General features: G+C 39.8%; 2 protein-coding genes across 2 annotated transcripts in view; one reads left to right on the forward strand and one right to left on the reverse strand.

Annotated features, from left to right (window-relative positions):
• The window catches only part of LOC114036120 (solute carrier family 15 member 2-like), a 61,941-nt gene extending 49,331 nt beyond the window's left edge, over positions 1–12,610 (forward strand). The window contains exons 16-22 of the mRNA XM_027852522.1: positions 1,631–1,792; positions 1,981–2,027; positions 9,766–9,873; positions 10,195–10,291; positions 10,417–10,560; positions 10,777–10,881; positions 12,494–12,610. Of these exons, the coding sequence (XP_027708323.1) occupies positions 1,631–1,792; positions 1,981–2,027; positions 9,766–9,873; positions 10,195–10,291; positions 10,417–10,560; positions 10,777–10,881; positions 12,494–12,610 (780 nt within the window). The remainder of the gene's footprint in view (positions 1–1,630; positions 1,793–1,980; positions 2,028–9,765; positions 9,874–10,194; positions 10,292–10,416; positions 10,561–10,776; positions 10,882–12,493) is intronic.
• An 8,234-nt stretch (positions 12,611–20,844) lies between these two features.
• On the reverse strand, positions 20,845–23,344 carry LOC114036149 (40S ribosomal protein S27-like). Its single transcript, XM_027852562.1, has 2 exons — positions 23,307–23,344; positions 20,845–21,172 (listed from the first exon to the last, which is right to left on the reverse strand). Exons 1-2 carry the CDS (start codon positions 23,342–23,344, stop codon positions 20,902–20,904), a joined length of 309 nt encoding a protein of 102 aa, XP_027708363.1. The 3' UTR covers positions 20,845–20,901.
• Between the last annotated feature and the right edge of the window lie 986 nt (positions 23,345–24,330).

Consider the following 24,330-nt stretch of genomic DNA (forward strand, 5'->3'; position numbering starts at 1 on the left):
TCACTGTACCATCTAGCTGCCCCAAAGGTAGGAGAGGGGAAGGCTTAGGGGGAAAGTTTCTCTTTTGGATATATTAAGTAAATCATGCATAGTTTAAGAAAAAATAGCAAATGCCCTCCCCACCCCCACCCCACCACACAAAACCTCTTACAAAAATAACTAACCAGAAATTATCTTTGCTCCAGACAACAGTGAAGAGAGGATTCCTCTTCTCTCCTGCTTCTCACCATCTCCATCTGCTCCTTATTTAGGTGTAGGGCATTGATCTCCACCAGTGAGGAGAGAGTTCAATACCAATAGGCCCTGGGACTCAGCTTATACCTGTAAGGTCAAATTTCTCTCCTAGCCAGACTTACCACTGGTTTTGCTTGTTACTCATGGTTTGTACATTTGGATATAGACATGGGGTTATATTGCTTGGATTTTGTCTCCAATGGATTTCTGAGTGACTCTACTATTATTATTCCTACATAGAAGCTACTTTCAATCTTATCACGCTTGGTGGATATACATAGGTTTTTTGTTTGTTTATTAATTGGGGGTAAGGAATTGAGGTTCTTTTTTTCTTTTACAAAAGGATACTTACTGAACACAGAGCAAGAATAGAAGTTACAAACATTTTCTCTAGACATCTAAATACACAATCTCCCCTATACCACAGAAATCCATGAGTGAGAGCTGGCTCAAATATCAAGGATTTGCTACAAAACATTCACATCAACCAAGGTCGCTTCCAAATGCCAAATTGCTGATGGATATATCAGTCTGAGTCTCTGCTACTGCTAGGCTGTGTCAAGCTGGTAGCTCTTCAGGGTCTTGGCATAAATAAATTTCTCCCTCTCTCTTCCTTTTCAGATCAAGCTCTTTCTATTAGCATCATAAGACAACAGGCAACCCAGTCTTGCCATTTGTTGTGAGGCATTTTATCCCTAACCAAGAGCTTGCAATGCCTGTATTTTAAGCCATGGGTCAGAAATCCAAGTCTCAATCTGAGAAATCATCTTATTAATCAACTATTCATTTCCTTGATCTGCCTTTCTCTTCTGAAGCCATTGTCTTTTATCACTAGCAGTCATAGAAATATCACCTGCATCCCTAAAATCTTCAGTTTCTCACCCAAGACTTCATAATCTTTAGCACTGCTTTCTACATTCCTTTTTTGGCAGTATCCTCTGTGCCCACCTGAATCAGTGAAAAAGGGCAGAATTCATCCAGTTTGAGAATTCTGGGAGATTTAATGTTGCATCCTGAATACATGCCCTTGAACGTTATTAGACCTCTTTACTATTAGATTTAGGTTGACAAACAGGTGCTTCATCATCCCTCATCAAGTGGTTACCAATCTCTTCTTCCTCTGACCTTTACTGGATGATCACTCACATAGCTATAGATTCAGATCATCAGCATTTGGCAAACAAGTATGCGCTTTCTCCCCAAAGGGTACAGCTCTGTCCTTAACTTACCCAAAGTTACATTCAACCCAAGGTTCTCTGGCTCCAAATCTGCTACCATTTCCATTATACTCTGCTGCGTCTTATGAACTTCCTTCAAGAACACGAGCTGCAGAGGACAACATTGAGGTTTTCTTAGTCATTTGAGGCACCTGAATTGACCCAGTGTTTTCTTCTAGAATGCAGATGATTATCACAGAATATACTTGGACTCAGACCAGCAGTATTTCCAGATAAACCTACATTCCAAAACATTGGTCAAAGAAGAGATTCTCCTAGAGGAGAAGACGACCTATGCTATGATTCTGTATGGAAAAAGAAAGTTTTACTCAGTCATACTGGTGAGAGTTGGGAGTGGAGACTGGATGAGAAGAGACAGGGCAGCCCTAGGAGAAGGAGGGAGAGAGAAGTGGGGAGACAAAAAAAGGAAGGGTTAAGTAGAGAAGAAAGAAAGATGACACTGTCTGAACAGGATTAGGGACATCCTTAGGGTGGTTCGTGATGATTTCTCTCCCTCTCTTTGCTTTAGATCAAGGAGACAACTACCAAACCACCGAATGGAGTTGCATATGTGAGGTATATATGATTCAGTTCTCAACTAAAAAAAGGTATCTTTCAGGGGCAGTGGAAGGCAGCATGTCCTGAGGCCCTGTCCATCACACCCAGTGGGCTTAGAGAAAATATTTATGTTTTCCCACCTGTAGGCCTAATGTATTTGTCAGTACCTGTTCATCTGCCTGTCCGTCTCACATTGGGAAACACCCTTTGGGCAGTACCATTGCCCAAGAACGTATCTCAGATGGGGAGCCCTTACGGGGCTGTACTTAAGTGATTCTCCAATTACATCGTTTCCATAAAGACAAAACAATTATTTGCCAAATTAACAAAGAATGACAAGTTACTCATCTATAATATAATAATAATAATTTTTGAAAATCACATTTTAGGGAGATTTAAAGAAATAGAAAAAGTATAAAAACATAATAGCACCATTTATATAATAGTATAATCATTATAATGACTTCTCATAATGTAATAACTATTATCAATAATTAGTTATTCTAACCACCATTAATAATGTAACCTACTGCCACCATTCAGAATAAGTATATACCTTCATTCCCAGAATCTCAGAGCTGGAAGGGAGCCCAGAGGCCATCTAGCTTGGCCTATACCTGAATAAAAATCATCTATTACAAAATACTGAATACAAATCCCCTACAACAAAATACTACAAAATACAATTGTTTATCCAGGCTTCTTTGGAAGACTTCTAGTGAGATAGAAGTTGCTGCCTCCTGATCAAGAAATTCATTAATTATTAGAAAGCTTTTCCTTATATTGAGCATAAACTTGCCTCTCTACAACTTCAGTCAGTCATAAGGCATTTATGAAATACTTAGTATGTGTAAGGCTCTGTGCTAAATTCTGGGCATACAAAGAAAAAAAATATGGTCCCTACCCCCAAGGAACTCATATTCTAAAGGGTGAGACAACATGCAAACGATTGTATATATACAAAATATATACAATGTAAATGAGAGATTGTCTCAGAAAGAAGGCATCATCAAAAGAAGGAAACCTAAAAAAGGCTTTCTGCAAAAAGCAGGATTTGAGCAGTCTTGAAGGAAACCAGGGAAGCTTTTTTGGCTTCCTTTTTGGCCAAAGGGAGGAGAGAGTATTCGAGGCATGAGAGATAGCCAACATAAAAGTCAAGAGTGGAAAGATGGAGGGTCATGTGAGAGGAACAGGATAGAGCACAGAGTCAGTATGTATGCAGGGGAATAAGTAACAAGATGGATGTCTTCTAGGTTTTCCTTCTGGAGCAAGAGAGAGAAAGCCTAGAGAGCCTTTCAAATAACCTGAAGACAACTGTCACATCCACCCTGAGTCAAGTTGTCTTTTCTCCAGGCTGAACATCCCAAATTCCTTCAATTGGTCCTTGTGTGGCACAATCTTGAGGGCAAGAGCCATTCCCACATTTTAAGCCATGGTGTAGAAATCCATATCCTGCTTTCACACACCATCTTCCCTTCTCATATTTGGGGGAAGAGGATGGGGTCTGTTTTTTATCTTTCATCAGCAACAGAAATTTTTCTGTTTTCACACCATCTATGTCCTTGAGGTCTTCAGTTTCCTGCCCAATACTTCATCATCACGAGCAACGCTTTCTAGAGTTGTGGCAATACCATTTGTGCCCGTGTGAATCAGGATCAGCATAAGCAGGTAGCATTCATTTACTCTGAGAAGTCTTGAGAGAGTTACCATCACGGCCTGGCTATCTGCCCTGGTGAGACAACAGACCTCTCTTCTGCTATGGTCTGTCTCATCTCTCCTCCGACTTTCACCCCTTACTTCTCTCTTCTTCCGCTGACCCTTACTGAATGGGCTGTGACACGCTGGGTCCTGGGAATGAATCCTACTTCCATGACAATCCTTGTATCCATTCCCCTTCCTCTATCCCCCTTCCCTGACACCCCAGTTCAGGTCCTCATCACCTCTTGTCTCCTTTAGACTCTAGCTATTGCTAAAGGCTCCCAATTGGCCCCGTGCCTCATTCCCACAGAGCTACCGAACTGATACTGAACTAGAGCACCAGCCTGACCATTCATAGTCCCCTGCTTAAGAAGCTGCAGTGTTTCCTTACTCTCTTCAGGGTAAAACACAATTTCCTCCATGTGATAGGGGAAATCTTTCACAATTCACCTCCAGACTCACTTTTTAGGCAGATTAGACATTAATCCCCCTTGAGTACTCTACATTCTAGCCAAACCAGCCTCTTCATTCTTCTCTCTACCCAACATTACGTCTCTTGGGGGCAGCTAGGTGGCACAGTAGATAGAGAACTGGCCCTGAAGTCAGGAGGACCTGAGTTCAAATTCGGCCTCAGACCAAACACTTGACACTTACTAGCTGTGTGACCCTGGGCAAGCCACTTAACCCTAATTGCCAAAAACAAAAACAAAAACAAAAAAAAACATTACATCTCTTGTCCCCATGGCTTTGCACAGGCTGTCCCCAGGCCAAGAATGTACTTTTTTCCTCACCTCTGTCTGTTAGGGTCCCTAGTCTCCTAATAGGATAACTGGGGCACCTCTCAAGCATTACCATGCCAGTGCTCCTCAGACTTTCATTGCTCATTCTTTATATTTACTACTATTGCTGCTGCTGCTACTACTGCTGCTACTGCTGCCCCTAACTACTAACTGCTGCTACTACTATTATTGCTGCTGCTGCTGCTGCTGCTGCTACTAACCTACTACTACTATTACTATGACTACAACCATTTTCTACAACTACAACTAGCTGTCATTCACATGGCCGTTAAAGGTTTTCAAAGGACTTAAATCATTGTTACCTCATTTGATCTTCACAATAACCTTGAGAGGTTGGTGCTATTACCATCTCCTTTTTACAGCTGAGAAAACTTAGGCTGAGAGGGTCACATCTCAGCACGGCCAATCATGGTCACACACCTTGTCTAAGCCAAGGTTTGAAGTCAGATCTTGAGTTCAACACTCCATCCAATTGTGCCACCTAGTGGCCCGTACTATACTTTGTGTATATATTGTATTTATTTATCTGTGTTCATGTTTTCATGCCTCCAGTGGAACGTAAACTCCTTGAGGTTCCATTTTTATCTTTGCGTTCCCTCTCTGACAAGGGAAAATAACAATTGGCAATAACATATCTCTGTTTTATACCTAACTTGACATTAATAATCATAAGATCATCAAATAAATTTATCTCTGTTGTTACATACGTCCAGGAATCTTGAATGATTTTGACAAATACGTGGGGAAATAGCTTATTAAAGCTGAGCCTTTAAAGTGGTGTTTTAACCTTATGAATCAATTTTTAGTAGTCAATCAATGAATAAAGTAGGATCCCATATTCTCAGAGATGTATCTAAAATGGGTGACTTCAGTGTTATCCTTCAGGGAGGGAATTGCCCAAAAGTAGGACCAAGGGCTGCTGACAGCAATTTAATTTTTCTAAGGAAGAAGGTAAAGGCAAAACCTGGTGGTTAGCTGGGGGTTTTCTCTTTTAACCACCATTAATCTATTTTTTAAATAATATTTTATTTTTCCCCAATTACATCTAAAAACAATTTTAACATTTTTTTTTAAGTTTCAAATTCCAAATTTTATCCCTTCCTCTCTCCCCCTACCCAAGATGACAAGCAATCTGATACAGGTTATACATGTACAATTGTGTAAAACATATTTCCATATTAGTCATTTTGTGGAAGAAAACTTAAACTAAAAAAAGAAAAAGGTGAAAAGTAGCATGCTTCAGTCTGTGTTCAGACATCAGTTCTTTCTCTGGAGGTGAATAGCATTTTTCATCATGAGTCCTTTGGAATTGTTTTGGATTGCTGAGAATAGCGAAGTCATTCATAGTTGCTCATCATACAATATTGCTATTACCACACACAATGTTCTCCTGGTTCTGCTCATTTCACTTTGTATCAGTTCATGTAAGTCTTTCCAGATTTTCTTGAAATCATACTGCTCATCATTTCTTATAGCACAATAATATTCCATAACAATGATATAACACAGTTTGTTCAGCTATTCCCCAATTGATGGGCATCCAATTTCCAATTCTTAGCCACCACACACAAAAAAAAAAGCTGCTATAAAAATTTTTGAACAAGATCTTTTTCCCTTTTTTTGATCTCTTTGGTATACAAACCTAATAATGGTATTGCTGGATCGAAGGGTGTACACAGTTTTATAGCCCTTTGAGCATAGTTTCCCCCTAATTCATTTTCAAAGCTTTTCTATCAAAGGAGTATAAGTTTACTAAAATTTATTTCCTTGTTTGCAAAACACATGTACAAGAAAGATTGATCTAGGCACTTGTGAGGGAGCTGGGCAGTTTCCAGCAGGCCCAGAAGGTCATGACAGTCTCCATCTCTGCTCATTGATATATCATGTCAAGCCCAGGGCTATGAAAGGTCCTTCATTAAATCCCAGTGCCCCCTCCGCACCAATGTTTAGTTGTTTTCCTGTTGAATTTGATGTATTTCTGCACTAAACTCTGTGTGTGTGTGTGTGTGTGTGTGTTCAGTGTTTGTTGGTTTTCAGATAAGAATAAGGTTCATCTTGCACCCACTGTCCAAAGCCCTTCCTTCACGTGTATTTTTCTCACGTGTGCAAATTATGAGGACTAGCATACACTACACTAGAGTCCGCCTCCTCTTACCCTCCCTTCTATTTCCCCTCAGAACAGAACCAATGCATTCCTAGGACATCATTTTTATTCTTGTTTTTTCCCTATTTGGATTCACTGTTATTCAAAAATCACTGTTCAACCCCCTCTCTGATACCTCCCTACGCCAGCCAGATGTAAATTTATGACATCAAAATAATACAAAAGAAAATTTACTAAATAGACTGGTATGGAAATAATAATTAAAAAAAAATTAGCAGCAAACGCTGTTCTCAACCCCCATTTCCCAAACTATCACTTTCCGTGCCTCCTATCTTGGACGGAGCATGAGGACATCCAACGTAGGCCAGTGGAAAAGCAAAACAGAAATTGTGAGCTGACGGAACTCTCTTTCTCTCCCTGATATATAAACATGATGCAGTGAGGTGTGCCACCTCTTTCTTCTAGGGCAACTGCTGTGCTATTATTGTATGCTGGTCCCACAGTGGTGGCTGGGTAGATTGATCCCTGCTAACCAGCTCTGGGGCTCCATGTCTTCATGCCCTCTGCTGGCCATCTTTGCTTCAGTCAACTCAGATTTAGTGGCTAGAAAGGCCTGATTAAGGCAGGCCCAGCTGCCTTTGGTTAATACTTAGCAGATTCCGGCCAAAGCCCTAATGCAAACAGAAACAACTTTCCCAGACTTCAGAGAACAATTTGTCCCTATTTTATGCACAAATTTCTTTCTAGTTTGCATTATAAGTACTATATATTTATTATATAGTCTTGCTCACTTGGCAACTCCCATGCTTGATTGTAAATTCTATTTGGGAGGTTTTCTAAACTCTATATCAACTCCAGTGCCAAGCACAGTTCTCTGCTCACAGTAAATATTTAATAAAAGTTTGTTGAATGAGGAAGGCAGCGTGGTGTGATGGAAGTTGGAGACATGAGGCCTGGATCTGAGTTCTGTTTATTAGCTGTGTGACCAGGGGCTAGTCGCTTAACCTCTCACCTGCAATACCTTCCCCTAGACATAGCAAAAGTATGTCCATGGCCTAAGAAAATGGCAGAAAATGTCCAATTCAAATATATCCATTCCATAGTATCCATGGTGCGATATCACAAGTCCTTTGTAGTCCTCTCTAGAGATAAGATAAGCCTAAAGCATGGTGGGATAACACCAGTGGAATTCCATGAGTGAGATGTGAAAGTAGAGGATGGGTTGCTATGTTTGATACTTAAACCCACATCCTCACACCCAAAGACACTGTACGTAAACACTTACTTGGATTCAAGAAGACCTGGAATCCCACCTCAGAGACTTATTAACTATATTTCCCCATGCAAACTCTATCCACCTCAGTGTCCTCATTAGTAAAATGAAGACATTGGTCTTTAAGGTCCCTTCTAATCCTAAATCTATGATACTATAATTACTTTATAGGCATGAATCCAGGATTGGCAGATTATGGTTTATTCTCACTGAGAAGGATCATGGTAGTATTTGCGGTTGATACAGAACATGGTATACAGTGCATTGCCTTGATCACAGGTAGTAAACATCTGTAATACAGTCCTATATCATTCACAGAATGGTAGGAAGCTAGTAACTGAGAGCCAGTCCCAAAACATTAAGTGAGAAATACTAAAAGGGTACTAAGCAAGATCAAAGAGAGCCTGTGATAAAAAGAGAATCCACAGATGGAAGAGCCTGTAGGATTCAGCGGCACTCATATTCTGGCCAGGCCTGTACATGCCTGTTCATAGGCTTCCAGCCCCATTTTTGCTTTTAACTGCATTTGCCTAAGACTTTGATGTCTCTAAGGATACTCCTGGGCCAGTGTGACCAACGGGCAGGTACATTTATGAGCAAATTTATTTGTGAGGCAAGAAGGCACCCAGGTGTCCTGGTACTACAGACTCAATAACTGAACAATTAAACTCAACAAACACATCAAGCACCTAACCAACGAAGACAGAACATGAAAAGTGGCATCAAAGGGAGATTAGCCAGAGATGGAGGTCATAGAGCAATGACCACAAATGGTCTGAGCACTTCGCTATTATGTTTAGTTATGAGTTTTGAAATAACATAACTGGTTTTGGTCATACTCTTGCTTTTTCTGTGGGATTTTGTAATTTTTTTTTGTTTGTTTTCAAAGTACAGGTTTCAATTATTTTTCAGCAGTTTCAGTGAATTTTTGTGCCTCTTTTACTATTAGGCCAATTCTATTTTTTAAGTTGGTATTTTCTTCAGTATTTTTTGTGCCTATTTTACCAAGATGTTAATTCTCTTCTGACAATTTTCTTGTATCACTCTCATTTCTTTCTTAATTTTTCCTCTACCATTCTTCTTTAAGTCTTCTAGAATTCTTGTTGGACTTAGATCCAATTAGCATTTTTTTTTGTAGCTATTTTCACATTGTTGTCTTCTTCTGAGTTTGTGTCTTGTTCTTCCCTTCCACTGTATTTGATTTTTATGGCCATGTTCTATTTTTTTTGTTGTTGTTGTTGGCTCATGTACAAATCACCGGACTTGCAAGCAGAAGACTGATTTAAATCCCACTTCAGACACCCACTTGAATTGATAGAGCCCTGCTAAGTAAATGAAGCATGTCTTCTCTTTGTGTTTCTCTACTATGCTGAGATTTGATGGCATCCACTGAATAAGTCCAGCAGAGAATCTAGGCTCCCAACAGTTTTCTTTGTTATATGCTCTAAGACTGGCAAGGTTTTCAGTCCTGATTTGTCATTGGTCTGTCTTGGCATCTGAATGTGGCTGATGGTCTGTCCTTCTTTGGCCTCAAGGGTTGATCTTACCCTCTAACTCCCTAGATCCATTGCCATAAATTGGGACATCAAGGTGACTAGAGGCTATACCCTTGGTTACATCACATCTGGCCAGGGTAGTAGGACAACAGTTGTGAAACAGAGACCTCTAGATGCCAGAAACCAGGAAATCTCTCCAATCTGATAGTCTGTGTTAGGTGACAGAGGGAAAGTAATGGCACCCAAAAAGCCTGATGGAAGTATGAGGCAGATATTAACAGACAGCAGAACAGATGTAAGGTCCTTCAGAAGCAAGGGGATGGCCTGGGGATAGTTGCACTGCATGCCTTTGGCTCTTAGACTCAGACTTGATTCTTATTCACAGGATTATCAATATTCTGAACAAAGATGTTTCTATCATCTTGCCTGTGGACACCTACAACCTCAAGAAATACAACGGGACCTCTTCAGAGCTAAGCATCGAGATAAGCAGGTGACTTATCATCTCCCCTATTATCCTATGGCTATTTTGGGGGAATGGGCAACCTGGACCCCATCACCACTTAGTATAAGCAGCAAAACTTTCCTGCTGTCTCTGATCCCTCTTAATGTTTATGCCTTCCCTCTTTTGATTATCTCCAATTTATCCTGTTTATATCTTGCTTTTTACATGGTTGTTTGCATGCTGTCTTCCCCATCACACTCTGAACTCATTGAGAGCAGGGACTGTCTTTTACCTTTCTTTGTATCCCCAGCACTTAGCAGAGTGCCTGACATAAAGTAGGCATTTAACTGACTGACTGACTCTCACCAGAAACGTAAATCTGCTTTGTATGATTGAGAAGAAGAAAAATGTGCTAAAACTGGGCTTGCTGGAGTTTGGAGCCTCTTACCTGGTCTTTCTTACTGAGGTGAGTGACCAAGGTAAGGCCAGCCAAGATGTCTGAGCCTAGCTTTCTATTCTTATCCTCCTACCCACCCTAGACTCTTTCTCCTCTACCACTGTATATACTCTGGCCTTCATTTGCTTCCTCAGGACACCCCAATACTGAAAACCTGGAAAACAAGGCAGCATGAAATCAAGTCCCTTTCCATTGGGTGGCAATTACCACAGATACTTATAATGGGGATAGGGAAATATTTACTCATTGTTTCCTGCATGGAGTTTTTCTACTACAAGGTCAGAGATTCTTCAGGATCAGAAATAATATAGACAATGGAAGGAGAGTGGTGAAGAAGATGGTGGAGGGGGGGAAGGGGTGTGTTAGGGACTAGGGGAATGATAAGGAAAAACAGGTGGGAAGGAGTGGGAGATTAAGCTTCAAGTCAAGTCTTTGGGAAATGTGTCAGGACCTGGATCTTGGTGGGAGTAACTAAACTGGCTTTTGTGCCCTAGGCCCCAAAAGACATGAAAGTTACCATGCAGGCTTTGTGGACAAGCACGCTTTTCAGCAGTTCTCTGATTCTGTATTTTATGACCTACATCTCCTTCCTGCCTGAGGTACAGACCCCTCCTTCTTATATTCCCCTTTGTAAGACTAGGTGCCCCAGCCCCAGGTAGAACCTCTCTCCAGCTTCTCTAGGGCCTTGCGTCTCTCCTGGTCCCTGCTGCCCCCAATTCCAGCCTTTGGCACCCATACCAGACCCTTAGCATGGTAACTATAGCAGGGGCTATTTATTTTGGCTGCTGCCAGGATGCCACTCTGAGTTGGACCAGACTGCCACTGAGGTCCCCTCCATCTCTCAAATTCTGTGATTCTGTGATGACAAAGGAAGGCAGCCCTATGCTGGCCTCACTAAGACCAAGCAGAATCCATTCCCAGACAACTCTGTGACACCGCCCAAGCTGTTGCTGAAGCCATGGCACAGTCACATGTGCTACCCCGAGGCTGTTATCACCTACGGCAGGTCGTGAGGCCCCTTGCTTTTGCCTCTGGGACACGGGGTGGTCTAAGACGAAAAGCAAGCTGCTTTCTTGGAGTCAAAGCAGACCAGTTCTAGGAGGGGCCTTGCTAGAATTCTTCTGGACGCCTTCATCCTGTCTTCAGCCATTCATCCAAACAAAGAAAGTAGGCCAGTCCTAGATCTGGGGGTACTTCTCTGCCAGAGGTCATTTCTATGCTTTTTTTTCTAGAGAAGAGGTGGTTTCAGGGTAAAGATGGACCTTGGCTCATGATATATGAAGACAAGTGCCTATAACTGGACAAGTGGGGAGGGGGCATGAAGGAAGGAGACAGACCCTCATGTCTTCGTATATTTTTATCCATAGGGAATCCAACCTTTATCTTGTTGCCAATGTATGGTGTTTAGAAGAGAAAAGTCTTTTTCCCTTTCAAGTTCCATTCATTCCTTTGTATTCAAGTCAAAGTAGCAGCATAGCCATGATATCACAGCCCTCTCCTTAAAGTTTGTGGTAGAAGAAGAGGAACTAGCTAGTGAAACTGTACCACATATTGACAAAGGCCAGGATACAACCACAGTGATGGGGTGGCCAATGTATGATTTAGATGAAAGTCATTGAACATAAAGGGATGAGTATTACAGGATCACCAACATGAAGTATTAAAGTCACCAGTGATAATGGGATGGGAGGAGTTAAGAGGGAAGAAAAAGATCACTGAACTGGGAGTCAGAGGGCCTTGATCAAGCCCATTTCTTTAGGCTTCAGTTTCCTCATCTGTAGATTGGAGTTGAACTGTGTGACTTTTAATGGTAGCTCCATTCATGAAACAAACATCAAGCCACACTAGGTGCCAGACCCTGATACATGTTAGGGATAGTGATAAAAACAAAGTAATCCCCACCTTCAAGCAGTTTACATTCTTTTGGTAGAAGCAGTTTACACATTTACAAAATAATGGAGGGAAAAACAACTATAAAGTAATTTGGGAGAGGTACTAGCTCCTGGGGGCATCGAGAAAGGTTTCACATGGGGGTAGCACTTGAGTTTTGATAGAAGCTAAGGATTCTAAGAGGCAATGGTGAGAGACATACCTTCCCAAAATAGGGGACATTGTGCAAAAAGAGAGCTGTAATGTTATATATATGGGACCATTCTATGATTCCATAGTTCCTTAAATCCATTCTGATTGTGTGTCTGTTTCCTTCTTCAGTGGATCGAGGACTTCTTACTTTCTAACATCCTACTGGCTGTGGTCATTAGTTTCTTCATCATAGGCTATTACTACCAAGAAACTGTACTGACCTTGTGGAGAGAACCTTTCTCCTGAATTCAGACCCCCACCCCCTTCAACCACACTTGAGGAACAGATGGAGAAACTGTACATTCGACCCAGACCCATCATCCCCATCCCAGTCTTTTCCTCCTTTCTGACCCTCCCATGGTCATTCCTTGCCCCCAGCCCTTCTCCTCAGTGGTCCTACACATTGGCTAGAGACCAATTTCATTTAACTCTGGGTCAGAGTATGTGTGTTCTTGGAGCTGAGAGGCTGGGGCAGGGGTAGTGGGGAAGGAAAGGTGAGAAGGAAGGGGAAAGATACAAGATGAGCTCCTCTCACTCATGAGGATGACTGGGAGAAAGCTTTAGTGAACATTTGGCCACGGTGTCCTCATGTCTCCCCAGCTGGGGAGTGAGTATGTGGAGGGAATTTGGGGAAGAACAGAGTAAAGAAAAAGAAACAGTGGCTGGCTATGTGATTGGTTCCCAGGATCAGAGTAGGGGAATGAGGGGAGGGTCAGGAGGAAAGTGCCCCTATCCAGAGTTTGAATAAAGTCCTAAGTCACACAATAAACCCTATGGAGACAAATATGGCTCCCTACTTTTTTCACCCTTGCTACCGGGGATGGGAAGGGCAGGATATATGAAGGGAGGGAAAGAAAAGAGGTTATAGGAAAGGTATATTGTAATATAATGGATAGTCAGGAAGATGTGAGTCAAGCTTTGCCCCCAATACACACTGGCTTGTGCAACCACGAACGAGTCACCAGGACTCTCAGTTCTCCAAGATGAGTGGCTGGGGAAATCCGTACACTGGGAATTCCCTATATGGATGGAATCAAGGGTCCAAATCATAAAAGGTGGCAGGGGGAGACATAGAATTCCTCAGTTTAGGCTAAATACTGTATGGCTGGGGATAGGGGTAAGTACAAGGGACAAGTCTTACCATCAAGGGCCATACAAACACAAGACTCCCTCTGAGTTTCCTTATACTACACAAATCAGCAACACCATTCAGGGCTTCCCTTGCAAACTGAGTCCTAGATCAAGTTTTCAATTCATTTCAGTAGCAGTAAAATGTGCTCAGTTAAATCAGTGGAACTGATGTATGAAGAAACACCTATACATTTACAGCATAAAAAACTACATTTACAGCATAAAAAACTACATTTATAGCATATTTTCCCCAAATTTCTCTAGAATTTTACATTCAAGGGTATCTGGAATCAAAAGTCCTAGAAAGAAAACCTCTCCAGAGGTCCCCACAAAAGTGAAGGGCCAAATTTTAATCCAGACAAGGGCCTACATCTAACACTAAAAGTTTCCATTTTGTCTGACAAGTTACCTGTGACCACATGCTATGTGTCTTTCCTCTGGGGGAAAAAAAAGGTTATTTTTACAGAAACACAAAATTTGAAAATTGGAAGGGGATCTTCATGACACTAGTCCAACCTGAAAAAATTCATTACAACATGCCTGGCAAGAATGGCCCTCAACAACATGCCTCTTGGCTAATCAACATATTTTTAATTCTTATGCGAAAGACTTCACGCCATCAAATTGTCACACAAAAGGGTGGGAGACTTTTTTCCATACCTCAATAGAAAGTGCCATAGCCTACACTCTCAAGTGAATTAGAGTGTGTGAATTATTTTCCTGATCAGTCTTTGATCCTTGAGGTTAGCTGGGATACCATGTAAAATGTGTTCAAGCTTTAATAAAGATCCCAGAAAGCTTGGCCAAAATGCATAGGATTAGATACCCTTACTCTGTATTCCTGCCACCACCACTTAGCTCCTTGCCCCCCTTATACTGTGGCCCTGGTTACAGTTCCCATATAACACAGACCCCCAGGCTCCTACCCCTTGAAGGTCAGGTATGTTACCTTCTTTTACTCTGTCCTCAGCTGCTGGCTGCCTAGTACCCTTAAAGGAATTTGGGGGGTCCTGCCATTGTCTCTAATCCCCACTGATGGTGTTCCTTCAATCGAAGGGGTGCTTTCTACCCCAGTTCCATTAGTCACTAATATATTAGCTTTTACACAGAGAAAATTTCATTCAAAAGGTATAATCACAAATATCCAAACACACTCTGCCCCTCTACACACACACACACATACACACAAGAACTACATAATCCTTCTCCTCCTCCTCCCCACCCCAGCCTCTTGGGAGGAGAATAGTATGAGGTTCATGGCTTAGTTTGGTTCCCATAGAACACAATCCTAGTTACAATTTCAAAATTCCCCTCACACCTGAGTCCCAAGCACCCTGGTTTCTCAGGGTTCTATGCCCACATGGCTGCACCCACCTCCACTGCAATCCTGACTCTAAGCTCCAAAGTCAGCATGGCTCAAGCTCCCACTCCAACACCTAAAACTGAGGACAACAGAAACAAACACTCCCAGGCCTGTTTCTTGGGGGTGAAAAAAAGGGGGAGCCAGGAAGGATTTTCTTTGAGCTGAGGTAAAAGTGAGGTAAGCAGGAGATAGTCCTTCCCCTTTCACGAGTTCAGTTCATGGCATCCATTTTGGGCACCGCACATAGAAGATGAAGAAAAGCTAAAAAAGTGAATGGCTTAGTCTTACACCAGTTTTAAAGATATAGGCAGTCAATCTAAGGAGACTACCTCCACACCCATGGCAGCGGATGAAGAGGGCTTCTTTTCAGCTAAATTGGGCATGCTGTAAACATAGCCAGAGAAGCCTGGATTACCTATTTCTCCCTGTTTGAAATTTGCCTTCCAGGACATTAGACAGGGGCACATTTCTTTTTTTTATAGTGCTCATCCCAAATTCAAAATGGTTCTCCACGGTCTCTGAGGAAGCATAAGCAATGTCCATTTATTTGTTTCCCCAGTGCCTTACGGAGAGTCTCAAGTATCATATACAGTCCCAAATGAACAGATAAAATTATCTCCAAACAAAAACTTTTGCAGATTCACATAACAAGGAATACTTCATGAAGTTCCCCCAATAAGTCAACAAAATAAGCATTTTACTAAGTTTACTAAATATCTCTGCTTCGTTAGCCTTATTAACCTCATAAGTCCTTTCTCAACCCACAAGCAAAAGAAAGCGCAAAGACAAAACTAATTCCCAACTTGGACAGAAACCTGGTCCACACTGAGCTTTCTAAACTACATGGACTCCCAATTGATCAATGGTCAAAGGATATGAACAGGCAGTTCTCAGAAGAAGAAATCAAAGCTATCAATAGCCTTAAGAAAAAATGTTCTAAATCACTAATAGAGAAATGCACATGGAAACAAATGAGGTATCCCCATCAGATTGTCTAAGATGGCAGAAAAGGAAAATGACAAATTCTGGAGGGGATGTGGAAAAACACTAATGCACTGTTGGTAGAGTTATGAATTGGTCCAACCATTCTGGAGAACAGTTTGGAACTACACCCAAAGGGCTACAAAAACTCTGCATATTCTGATCCAGCAATACCACAACTAAATCTGTATCCCAAAGAGATCAAAGGAAAAGGAAAAGGACTTACATGTACAAAAATATTTATACTAGACTTTTTTTGTGGTGGCAAAGAATTGGAAACGAAGGGGATGCCCATCAATTGGGGCATGGATGAGTAAGTTATGGTATATCAATATGACAGAATACTATTGTACTGAAGAAATGATGAGGGAGATGGTTTCAGAAAAACCAGGGAAGACTTACATGAGCTGATTCAACATGAAATGAGCAGAACTAGGAGAGCTTTGTACATAGTAACAACAATATTGTAATAACTGAAAGACTCAGCTATTCTGATCAATAGAAGGATCCACAACAATTCTGAAATTCTCAAGATGAAAAATGCCATCCACTCCAAAGAGAGAATTGATGGGACTCTTGAGTGCAAATTGAAGCTTTTATTTCACTTTATTTTTCTTGCTTTCCCCCAACCCCACCATCACAACATGGCTCATATGGAAATATGTTTCGTATGATTTCATATGTATAATCATCCTATATCTTGCCTTCTTAATGGATGGGGGAGGGGCTGGAGGAAGGGATAGAATTCAAACCAGAAATTTAAAAAAAAAAGCTACATGGAGCTCTCCCCACATGGATTTGGGTCCTGGGGTTACCTTGCCATTGTCCTTCTCTCAAATGAGAAAACTAATGTGTGTAGAAACTTTTCTAATAATTCCTTCAGTGCATAAAACCATCCAACTGGGAATTGCATGAAAAGTGTCCCCTTCTACACAGAGAAACCAAAACAAAAAGCATCTCTTTATACTCAAGCCACACAAAAACAAAAAGTATTCCTTTCTACACAAGGCACACTAAAATTCTCTGGAGATCTCTCTAGCATAGGCAATATCCACAGACGTCCAGGCAATACCTTTGGGTCCTTTATCCCAAAGAGCACCTAAATTTCCCCATGGATCCTTGCAACTGTCAAGGCAAACCAAACAGAACTGCAAACTCACCCATCAGGACAAGAAAAGTAGGCTCAGGGAAGTAGCAAAGAATGTGAACCACTTATGGATTTAAGTCACAGGCTTTCTCAACCTACACAGCTGTAGAACATTTTGCTTTAACAAAAAGCAAGCAACCTATGTCTGATTACAGGCAATAAGAATATAAACATTTCTACTGGACAATAAAAATTCAACAATAAAGGTTATATTGGTAAACCAATCTTTATACAAAATTCAATAATAGAAAAACTATCAGTACATAAAGAGTCAAGCAATCAACAAATGAAAAATTTACCAGATTTAATCAGTGGAACTGATGTATGAAGAAACACCTATACATTTATAGAATAAAAAAACCCTACACATTTACAGCATATTTCCCCCAAATTTCTTTAGAATCTTACATTCTAGGGTATCTAGAATCAAAAGTCCTAGGAAGAAAATCTCTCCAGGGGTCCCCACAAAAGCAAAGGGCCAAATTTTAATCCAGACAAGGGCCTACATCTAACATCGGACCTTTTACAAAGGAATAGTTACTCAAAGATATAATCACAAACATAGAAAACTACTCCTAACGTGGATGGCATAATCATAGCTTAGTTCAGTTCCCATAGGACAGTCCAAGTTCCAAATCTAAAACTCCCCTCTGGCCTGAGTCTCAGACACCCTAGTTTCACAAGGTTTCCTTGTTTGCGTTGCTGGTTGCACTACCGCATTTGTGATCCTGGCTCCAAGCACCAAGGTCACCATGGCTCAAACTCCTCTTCTGGGATCTGAAACAGGATAAACAACTTACAACAAAAACAAACACTCCCCCACCCTGCCCCATTTCTTGGGGATGAAAAGAAAGGGAACAAGGATTTTCCTCTCACCAATTCAGTTCATGGTGTACACACTGAGCATCCGTGCAGAATGCAACAGATAGCTCAGCCCATAGGAGTTACAGAAAAGAGGCCAGCCAAAAAGAAGGTGGAAAAGGGAATGACTGGTTCAGCCCTTGGGGCAGACTTCTGCACAGTAACTTGCCCTGTGGGAAGTAGAAAAAGGAGGAGTTCTGAGACCCTTGGAACAAGACTTCAAGTGTTTCTAGCAAGGGGCCTATGTTTTTCCTTCAAGTTTCTAAGAGCTCTTCTCAAGCAGGTTCAGTCCTGGACATAAGAGCACTCTGGCTACAATATCTGGGATGTTAATTGTGGCAGCCTTGTTAGTAACCTTTCTAGCACTGAGAAGACTGAAATAAAAGGTTCTAGCAAAAAAAAATTACACTTCTTTGTGGTTAAAAAAAGAAAAGATGGTGGAAAAGAGAATGATCAGTTCAGTCATGCCAATTTTAGAGACACAGGCAGCCAATGGAAGGAAGCTACCCCTCCCAAGAGGATTCCATGTTTGGCAAAATGCTCAAAAACACCCCTCAAGGATGTCTCTATGTTAGAACTGGGCATACCTAGAGAAGCCTGGGTTCCATCTATAAATAATACCCAGGAAACAGATACATTTTGATGGTGTATTAATTCAACATTAATTCACATGTAATAGAGTCACATGCATGCACATTACCCTGGATACATAGGCTCCACATACATATGCATAGTATCTGGCACACAAATTAAAACTGCATACAGCTTAGCAAACATAGACATCATATGCAATCACATTGCTAAAAAAAAAAAAGAGGCAAAACAAAGTTGGATGGAGCATATAGCAAGCACAAAGGTAAAACACCACATGTTGGTGTTATGTACAAAACATACATTACTCTCCAATAGTGGACAACACAGTCAGAGAATCACAACATTTCAGAGTGGAAGGTGGTACTTTTCTTGTCCAAATCACAATACTAAACTACTCTACAACACACCTAACAATTGAAGACCACTGAAAGGAAAGCCACCCTCCTGAGGCATTCCCTTCCACTTTTGCATAGATCTAATTGTTAAGCTTTTGCTTAGGTCAAGCCTAAATATTGCCTTCTTAAACTTCTACTCATTGCTTTCAGTTCTGTTCTAACTTTAATTCCTAATAAAATAGAATAACTCAAATTTCACAAACTGCCCTATTAATGTTTGACATGTGCCTCCTTCATCCTCTCACCTTAGTCTTTTCCAGGCTAAGTAAACATAGGAGCATAGATTTAAAGCAGGGGTTCTCAAAGTGTGGCCTGGGGACCACATTCCCGAGACTCAGGGGTCTATAAGGTCAAAACTTTTCATAATAATACTAAGCTATTTTAATTTCTAATATGGGAAATATTTATATAACCCCTAAAAACAAAAATTGAACTAAAACTGAGGTTTTCAGTAATTTTTAAGAGTGTAAAAGAGTCCTAAGATTCAAAAGTTTGAGAAGCACTGATTTAAAATAAGAGATGAACTTAGTCCGGTGACGTCAAACTCAAATAGGAACCAGATCCCTGCCACCTTTATATCGACTTAGAAAATCACAAATTAAATTGAATGTAAGAAAACCACTGAATTAATAAATAAAACTAGGGATTGGCTTCATGAAAAAAAGCCAATAAAATAAACCATTGATTAATATGATTTTAGAAAACAGAGAAAAAAACCAAATCACTGATATAAAAAATGAAAAGGGTGAATATATCACTAATGAAAATGAAATCAAAGCACCCAATATATATCAATAAATTTAACAATTTAAGTGAAATGGGAAAATGCTTACAAAAATATAAACTGCCTAGATTAACAGAAGAAGAAGTAGAATATCTAAATAAACCTATTTTAGAAAAAGAAATAGAACAGGCCATAAATGAGCTTCCTAAGAAAAAAGCATCAAGATCAGATGGATTTACAAGTGAATTCTACCAAACATTTAAAGATCAACTCATTCAGATATTAAATAAATTACTTGGAATAATAGGCAAAGGAGTCCTACAAAACTCCTTTTATGAAGCAAAAATGGTGCTGATACCTAAATCAGGAAGAGAAAAAACAGAGAAAGAAAATTAAAGACAAATTATATTAATGGATATGGATGCAAAAATCCTAAATAAAATACTAGCTACAAAACTACAACAATATATCACAAAGATTATACATTGTGACCAAGTGGGATTTATACCAGGAATACAGGGATGGTTTAACATAAGGAAAACTATTAACATGATTTCTTATATCAATAACAAAAGTAACAAAAATCATATGATTATATCAATAGTTGCAGGAAAAAAGCTTTTGACAAAATACAATCCTCTTCCCTCTTAAAAACACTTGAAAACATAGGTATAAAAGGATTTTTCCTTAAAATAATAAGCATCTACCTAAAACCATTAGTATGCATTATTTGTAATGGGGATAAGCTATAGAAAAGCCTTCCCAGTAAGATCAGGGGTAAAGCAAGGATGCCCATTATCACCAATATTATTCAATATTGTATTAGAAATGCTAACAATAGCAAAAAGAGAAGAAAAAATGAAGAAATCAGAATAGGCAATGAGGTAATAAAACTAGTTCTTTTGGCAGACAATATGATGATATATTTGGAAAATCCTAGAGATTCAACTAGAAAGCTTGTTGAAACAATAATTTTAGCAAAGTAGCAACATATAAAATAAACCTACACAAATCATTAGCATTTTTATATATCACCCTCAAGAAGAGGTAGTATGAAATACCTCATTTAAAATAACTGTAGACAGAACAAATTCCTGAGAGTATATTTGCCAAGACAAACCCAGGAACTACATGAGCATAATCATAAAAGCATTTTTATACAAATCAAGTCAGATTTAAATAATTAGAGAAACAGTCATTGTTCATGGGTGGGCAGAGCCAATATAATAAAAATGACAATTTTACCTAAACTAATCTGCTTATTCAATGCCACCCCAATTTTTTTTTCTGTATCAAATTTGTTTTATTCTTTATAGTTTCTCAATCATTTTGATTCAGTCATTAGTGCTGCTTCCGTCTGAAGGAGCATCCTTCTGTGAGTCTTGCCTTTCCTCCAGTAGGCTGACAGATCACAGTGGAGCATCCCACACAGACAACCACTGTTTGTGCGTGGCTGAAGACAGTGGTGATTTTATAGCACCCCAGGCACTTTATGTCCATGAAATACGAGTTCGGACTCTGTACCAGGCGCTCCTTCTTGTGTTTCTGCTTCTCCTCCTCAGGAGAGGGGTGCATGAGGTCTTTCTTGAGAGGTATGTTGGCGCAGGGAGATCTTCACTGCCGGAAAAGCTAATGCCACCCCAATTAAATTACAAAAAAAAATCGAGCAAGGAAAAATAATAACAAAGTTCATTTGGAAAAACAAAAGGTCAAGAATATCAAAGGAATTAATTAAAAAATAAAGGAAGGAGGCTTAGCAGTACCAGATCTTAAACCATAAGGCAGTAATTAGCAAAACTATCTGGTACTAAGAAATAGAAAGGTAGATCAGTGGAACAGTAAATATACAATACAAAGTAGTAAATTATTAGAGTAAACTTGTGTTTGACAAATGTGAACATTTAAGTTTTAAGGGATAAGAATTCACTATTTGGAAAAAAAAGTTGGGAAAACCGGAAAGCAGTCTGGCAGAAATTGGGCATAGAACAATATCTTACACCATTTACCAAGATGAGGTGAAAATGGATACATGACCTAGATATAAAGGGAGATATCATGAGAAAATTAGAAGAACATGGAACACAGTACCTATCAGACTTACGGATAGGATCACTGTGAGATGTAAAATGGGAAATTTTGATTACATTAAATTAAAGAGGTTTTACACAAATAAAACCAATGTAGCCAAGATTAGGAGGAAAGTAGAAAATTGAGGGGGGGGGATTTTACAGACAGTTTTCTCAGATAAAGGTCTCATATCTCAGATATATAGAAAATCTTTTCAAATTTATAAGAATATGAGTCATTCCCCAAATGATAAATGGTCAAAGGATATGAACAGGCAGTTTTTTGATGAAGAAATCAAAACTATATGTAGTCACATGAAAAAATGCTCTAAATCATTATTGAATAGAGAAATGCAAATTAAAACAACTTTGAGATATCATCTCACACTTATCAGATTGGCTAAAATAATAGAAAAGTGGCAAATGTCGGAGAGGATGTGGAAAAATTGGGACCTAGTACATTTTTGGTGGAACTATGAGCTTGATCCAACCATTTTAGAAAACAAACTGGAATTATGCCCAAAGAGTTATAAATCTGTGTGTACCCTTTGATCTAGCATTATCCGTTAGGTCTGTTTCCCGAGGTGATCAGGGAAAAAGGGAAAGAACCTTTATGTTCTAAAATATTTATCACACCTCTTTTTGTGGTGGCAAAAACCTGAGAGGGGAATGTCCATCAATTGGGGAATGGCTAAACAAGTTGTGGTATATGATTGTGATAGAATACTACTGTGCTATAAGAAATGATGAACTGCTTGATTTTAGAAAAACCTGGAAAGACTTACATGAACTGATACAGAGTGAAATGAGCAGAACTAAGAGAACATTGTATACAGTAAGCAATAATGGTTGAAGAAAAACTGTGAGGGGCTAAATCATTTCGAGTATTATAAATACTCAAATCAACTACAAAGGACCTATGAAAGAAGATTCTATCCACCTCCAGAGAAAGAACTGATCAACATCTATGTCAAATGTAGGCCTTCTTTAGAGTGGGATTGGGAGGGAGAGAGACACTTCAGAACTTAAAATGTAACAAAAAATAAATAATATTAAATTTTTAAAGAAAGAAAACCACAAATTATCTATGTTGTATTATATTTTTACTTTGTTAAACATTTTCATTTACATTTTAATTTGTGCATCTATGAGTTTGACATATGATTGCAAATCACCATTTTACAGATGAGGAAACTGAAATTCCAGAAAGGTTAATGGATTTGCCCAAGGTCTCACTGGTAGGAATAGAGATGGGATTTGGACCCAGGTCCTCTGACTCTATATCCTCACTCCTGTAAACCATGTTACTGCTCATTTTAATAATTCTAAAATTTTTGCAGGAATCAAAGTCAAGCTCAGTGGTCTATAGTTTGAAGATTCCATTCTCTTCCACACAAACACATCCTTTTTTTTTTTTTTTTTTTAGAGTCAAGACATTTATATTCCTCTAGTCATGCCACACCTCTCATTTGCCACAATCTTTCAAACGTAGCAGTGGCTCAGCAATCCTATCCTCTCATTTCCACTGATATCACCACTACCGAATCCAATGTCCTATTCCAAATTTGTCCTCCCCCTTTCACTGTGCCCTCTGAAATGACTACTTTATCATTAGCAAACTTCCCTCAAGACTTTTTCCTCTTATTTTCCTTCTACTTTTGGGCTCTCACTGAGACTCACTCCTCCTGGATGTGATCGCCTACCGGGCCCTCCTTCATTTCTAGTTATAATAGTTGTATCTTTATCCTACGTTTAATTCACTCGTCCCAGAGGTGGAATGTGATGAGATAAGCCCTTTTCACGATGATAAGAGAATTTTGGGGAAGTCTCTTGCTGCCATTCGCTTAATATGAGCAGATAGTTAGCTACAATCTGCAGAATCAAGCTGAGACTTCAAGTATAGCCGTGGCATTATCTGTTTAGTTCCTGCTCTGTCTGTCTACAAATAGCTTAAGATGTCACCTAGCATCAGTTGGTTTCCTGTTTTACTTGACATAGATCTTCTCCCTCAGCTATCTGTTCTTTGCTCTATAAATCACCATCTTCCCTCACTTACTCCCTGAAATTTGATTGTACTCATCTTGTTTTTGTAACTAAAACCTATATAAGGTTGCTGAAACTGCAGCTAAGGGCTCTGATTTTTGTATATAGTGAGTCTGTGCACTGAACATGACAAATTGGTTTTCATTGCATCTTTGCAGTATTGGTTATATAAATTGGCATCAGTATCTATCAACAAATCCCCAGACAATTTTTGCCATATCACAAAGGCCATGCATTCTATATTTGCCATTGATCCCATGACTTCCCACCCTCTCCAGGAGACTGCTACACTATCAATCACCCCTTTGCTCTCCAACCTCTGGATTTTGATTCCTTTCCTTGATGGGATCATACACAAAATCCTACCATTCATTCCCTTGTCCCAAAACTACCTTATATTCATTATGTATATATTGTTGCCCTTACCCAAAAGCTTGGAGGGGGATGGATGTTGGAATTAAATAGCTCCTTGGGTATGGGAGAAATGGACAAAGACTGCCGCCTCCCTTTCCAAATGAACCCCAAAGGATAACTTCAGTAAGTATCCTGAGGTAGAGTTTCCAGTGAGAAATGCCTTGCTGCCTTTGCTAAACTAAAGTATCCCATACCAAAACCCCTTAATATCGCACCAGGAATTTCCCTGACACATTTGTGTAACACA

The sequence above is a fragment of the Vombatus ursinus genome, unplaced genomic scaffold, assembly GCF_900497805.2.
Source record: "Vombatus ursinus unplaced genomic scaffold, bare-nosed wombat genome assembly UNPS02009770.1, whole genome shotgun sequence".
In the NCBI taxonomy this organism is placed as follows: Eukaryota; Metazoa; Chordata; class Mammalia; order Diprotodontia; family Vombatidae; genus Vombatus; species Vombatus ursinus.